Source organism: Oreochromis niloticus, unplaced genomic scaffold (genome assembly GCF_001858045.2).
Source record: "Oreochromis niloticus isolate F11D_XX unplaced genomic scaffold, O_niloticus_UMD_NMBU tig00008609_pilon, whole genome shotgun sequence".
In the NCBI taxonomy this organism is placed as follows: domain Eukaryota; kingdom Metazoa; phylum Chordata; class Actinopteri; order Cichliformes; family Cichlidae; genus Oreochromis; species Oreochromis niloticus.
Window position 1 is genome coordinate 3,605 of NW_020329313.1, and position 4,264 is coordinate 7,868.

General features: G+C 50.9%; 1 protein-coding gene across 1 annotated transcript; it reads right to left on the reverse strand.

Moving 5' to 3' along the window:
• Window positions 1–1,486: 1,486 nt before the first annotated feature.
• Window positions 1,487–4,024, reverse strand: LOC109198744 (rho guanine nucleotide exchange factor 37-like). Its single transcript, XM_025905099.1, has 3 exons — window positions 3,481–4,024; window positions 3,120–3,289; window positions 1,487–1,949 (listed from the first exon to the last, which is right to left on the reverse strand). Exons 1-3 carry the CDS (start codon window positions 3,599–3,601, stop codon window positions 1,734–1,736), a joined length of 507 nt encoding a protein of 168 aa, XP_025760884.1. The 5' UTR covers window positions 3,602–4,024; the 3' UTR covers window positions 1,487–1,733.
• Between the last annotated feature and the right edge of the window lie 240 nt (window positions 4,025–4,264).

The following is a 4,264-nucleotide window of genomic DNA, read 5'->3' on the forward strand; positions in this document are numbered from 1 at the left end:
GTGCACACCCAGGCACCTTCCCTGTATATTATAACTGTTAGTACACAAGGAATGTGGATATGTGGGAAGGGGATGTGATTTGAATTGTTTGAATAATGAGTATAATGAGTTTTATAGGGTAAAAGGTTAAATGTCAGGAGCCATTTTCTTTTTTGTTGGGGAGTGTGTGACGCCCACAAGTGTATGGTCACAATTATAATTTTTTGTGGATTGTTTTTGATGTAAAAGACCTGATTTTATGGTGGTATGGCACTTATCATTTAGAGTTATGGACAATGTAAAAACAGCATGCGAGGAAGATGCTGACCTGGTTTCTGATCAGACAGAAAAAGCCAGAAATGTTCCCTCTGTGGTTTCCGTGTGTGTATGGGTTCAAATATCTACTTCCTCCACATAAGGAACGCTGCAGCTTCATCTGCACGTCTGTGGGATTAAAACTTCCCAAAATAACTGAGGAATGAACCGCTCCCCTCATCCTAAACCGGGCTCTGAGGAGGGGAAATCAGGTAAATGTTCTCAGGCTGAGGTTTCAGTCTATCTGACTAACCTGAGGACATCTGGTATTTTAGGAGAGAAGCATCCTCCTCCTCCTCCTCCTCCTCCTCCTGACGTTCAGCCTGATGGGAACAGCTGAGCAGCTCTGACTCCCGGCCTCCCTCCCTCTGCTCCACCCTCACAGCAGCTGAGGCTGCTCAGCCCCACAGGAGGAGGCCAGGAGAGAGTCTGTGGTGCTCAAACGTTCAAGCTGCTGTTATCTGCAAAACTACTGGAGCTCAGCTTCCTGTCTATGACCTGAGAGCCAATCAGGAGGCTCAGAGATGCTTTCAAATGATTCTGACCCAAAAGTGCGGGAATCAAGAAATGCTGCTGCAGCTTTAGTCCGGCCGAGCAAACGCCACAGACGTGACCCGCACTCCCTGAGCCGTATCCATAGCAACAAGCATCGTCAGGTGAAGGTGAATGCAGGAGGAGGTTATTCTGTCCTGACCCATTTCACTCCTACGTAAAACTCTGGATTCAAAGCACAACGAAATTTAAATCCGCTCATAGGCAAAGCAGAAACTGCCGCTGTCCTTCGCCCCTCTCCCAGCTCCTCCTCCTCCTGCTGAGTCTTGTTCTTCCTCGGCCTCGGAGACGTGTCACATTCACATCACATTACTCAGTCTGAGATGATGAGAGTGCCGTGTACCCGTCAGCTCTGCTGCAGGTGAAGAGGGTTCACACACACACACACACACACACGTTACAGTTAGCTTGAGAGAGCTCACACCCTGCATGTATGCAGCATCACTCTGAGGTTCATGGGAAATGAGCGCTTCACCGTACAGCAGCCATGAAAATCGTCCTTCATCTTAAAAACAGCTTTGTGTCATCGCCGCACACCGAACGTCGTCCAAACGTTCAGGCTGTTTGAGGTGACACGCCGTCAGAGCTACATGGCGTTACAGACGCCATCTTTAAAGAGCGTTCTTGGATGATTCTTGGAGATCACTGCAGACCAGTAAACCTTCATTATTAAAGCTAAAGTCAGTAAACTTCATTTGCTGCTCCTGAAGCTTCGCTCCTGTGTACGCTGCACAGGAAGCGGAAGCAGGAAACGTCACAGGAGAAACTTTACACTTCCAGTCGTAAACAGGATAAAGTGGCAGGATTAACACTGAGACTGTAAACAGCTGATCCCGGGAGGCTCTTCCATCCATCCTCTCATCGACACCAGCTGCAGTTTCCACCCCCTAAAGGAAGAAGCCAGGGTTCGGGGGCAGCCCCGCTCCCACGGGCATGATTGCCAGGTAGTTGGAGGGCACGTAGCCTCTCTGACCTCTGACCTCCACCAGACTCCACTTGGGGCTCCCTCGTTTGTCGTGAGGCTCCAGGACACGAACGGGTTCTCCGGCCCGGAAGGAAACTTCGTGTTTGGATCTGGCCGTGAAGTCGTAGGCGCCCACAACCTGGAAACATTAAAAAAAGCAGCATTACACACATCAGTGTGTCATCAGCCCACACACACACACACACACACACACACACACACACACTCTCGGCTGTAAACACCAGCGTGGGGTCGTTACTACCACCCGACCCGGCTTTTTCTAACGAACCGTGCTCAACAGCAGCGGCGCTGCGACTGTAACATCAACGACCACGACAGCGTCTGCAGACGACACGCCTTCACTTCAGCACGAGGACGAGGAGAGATGCTGAGGAGACTTCTGCTGCACACACTGCAGCTCGACGCTTATTTTGCACTGAATTACGCTCAGAGAAGTGCGACGCATCAACACGAAGACAAGAAGAAGTACTCCGAGCACACGTCGTCACGTGTAAGACGAGGGTAGCACAGAACACATCTTCTTCCACCGTTTAAGAAACAATCAGCTGATGATGGTATAAAAACCGTAGGTTTGAGAGACAGAAGGACAGCGTGTGAGGACAGGTGGACACAGGCCTGCTGCTGGAGACGTGTGCATGCACTAGCACAAAGCAGATCTTTCCATGAACGCCTCACAGAATACCCACGGGCTGTGGGTGGAACAGGATTGCATCTGTCATTCTTACTGATCACTACAAACGTGTGCAAACACTGAATGAAAACGTGAAGCTTCCTTGGATGCTGTGTTGGAGCATCAGCAGCGTGTCGTAGGAGCCCACAGCGTGTGACCGAGTCAGATCCACGTGAAGGCTGTTACTGGGTGGGCCAAACACTGTAAACACTGACAGCTGCCTGTCTTTAAATCACCTGCTCAGGTAGAGCCGCTCTGTGTCACATTACTGTTACGCTCCATCAAGCAGCGTATCAACGCCTACGAGGATGTGACAGCGTCGCATTTGCTGTGCACAACAACAAATTCAGTCTTACTGTCGTGACCAGAGCCGTCCTCTGTGCCGCTGCATGCTGGGACGGCCAGTAACAGGTGGAGCTGGACGCTGTCAAGGTGGAGAGGAGGATGTTGTCCAAGATAAGGACATGTTATTTAATTAGTTCAGTCTGTTCTTATTATCTCGGGGCGACTTATTAAAGTATTCTGACTGCAGCTGGATGATCACCCTGCAGTCCTGCGCTGGTGGACAGCACGCGGCCTCCGTCTCCTGGACAGTCCAGTGCAGAGGAATTCAATTACCTGGAAGCAGGGCTGACTCATGGGCAGTGGGGCATTGCCTGCCGGGCTGTAGGAGTGTCTTCTGCGTGCGGTCACGTCTTCTGCCAGGCTCGGGTGTGGTGAGGGGGGCGGGTCGTCTGTTGGCTGGTGATAGCGAATGAGTTTCGAGGCAGCAGCGTAGCCTCGCTTCCCTGCGTGAAGACGTAAATATAGTTTAACATTTATTTGTTCACAGTGTCAGACCAACCCGGTGTGCCCTCACAGAGCGATCCCATTGGCTGCTCGTCTGTTTCAGTTGTAATAACAGCGGCTTGCCAGCAGATGGCGCCACAGTTCTTCCTCTCAGGTTTTAGTGCAAACGTCATAAAACCTGAAGTCTCACCTCCTGCATCGACCAGCCACCTCCTTCTGTCTCCACGGCTGTCGGCCTCGCTGATCACCGCCACCAGCTCGCCCTTAGTCAAGTTCAGGTCCAGGTCCCAGGTGCCCACGACCGTGCTCATCACCTGGAAGATCTTTCCAGAGCCGTGCTTATCCGTTAGCTGCTTCAGACGCGAGCAGACGTCAGATCTCAGAGAGGGCCCGGGCTGCTGAATTACTCAGACATGTTCAAATTTACCTGGAAGGTGTTCAGAAATGAAAACAATGACTCAGAAGGAGACACTTCTGGTTCTGCAGCTGCAAAGTTGCAGAACCAGAAGTGGCACATTCACAGCGTCCTCGTCTCTGACTCGTTATCGCCCGCGAATGACATATGATGATGATTCGCCACATTCTTCAGCCAGAACCTTGTATTGTAACCTCCAGCTAAATGTGACGTGACTGGAACATCAGATCTTTACTGGGACCAGCAGCTGAACCAGTTCACACGAAACACGCGGCAGAACAGGAAATACAGGTGGCGAACGATGCTCGAAGCTCACACAGCAAACTCCGCCCACCGAACACCGACAATCTCAGGAAACTGAAGCTCAGACTGGGAGCGTTGGTGTGACACTGTGGCGTCGGTGTGGTTAAATATTCGGAAAAGGATGTTTACTGGATGATAAAATCACTGTTATATTTTTTACTCTGACCTCTCAGCAGTAACCAATCAGCTCAAAGCAAACATGTCTGAGGTCAGCTGAGTGGTCCACTGTCACCCATAGTGCTCTGTAGCTTACAGT

Excerpts from the sequence above, each read along its gene's own strand:
- LOC109198744 (XM_025905099.1), bottom strand. The coding sequence starts at position 3,601 with ATGAGCACGGTCGTGGGCACCTGGGACCTGGACCTGAACTTGACTAAG. Across the intron at positions 3,290-3,480 it reads GTGGCTGGTCGATGCAGGAG|GGAAGCGAGGCTACGCTGCT; the intron begins GTGAGACTTCAG and ends GTCTTCACGCAG. Across the intron at positions 1,950-3,119 it reads TGAGTCAGCCCTGCTTCCAG|GTTGTGGGCGCCTACGACTT; the intron begins GTAATTGAATTC and ends TAATGTTTCCAG.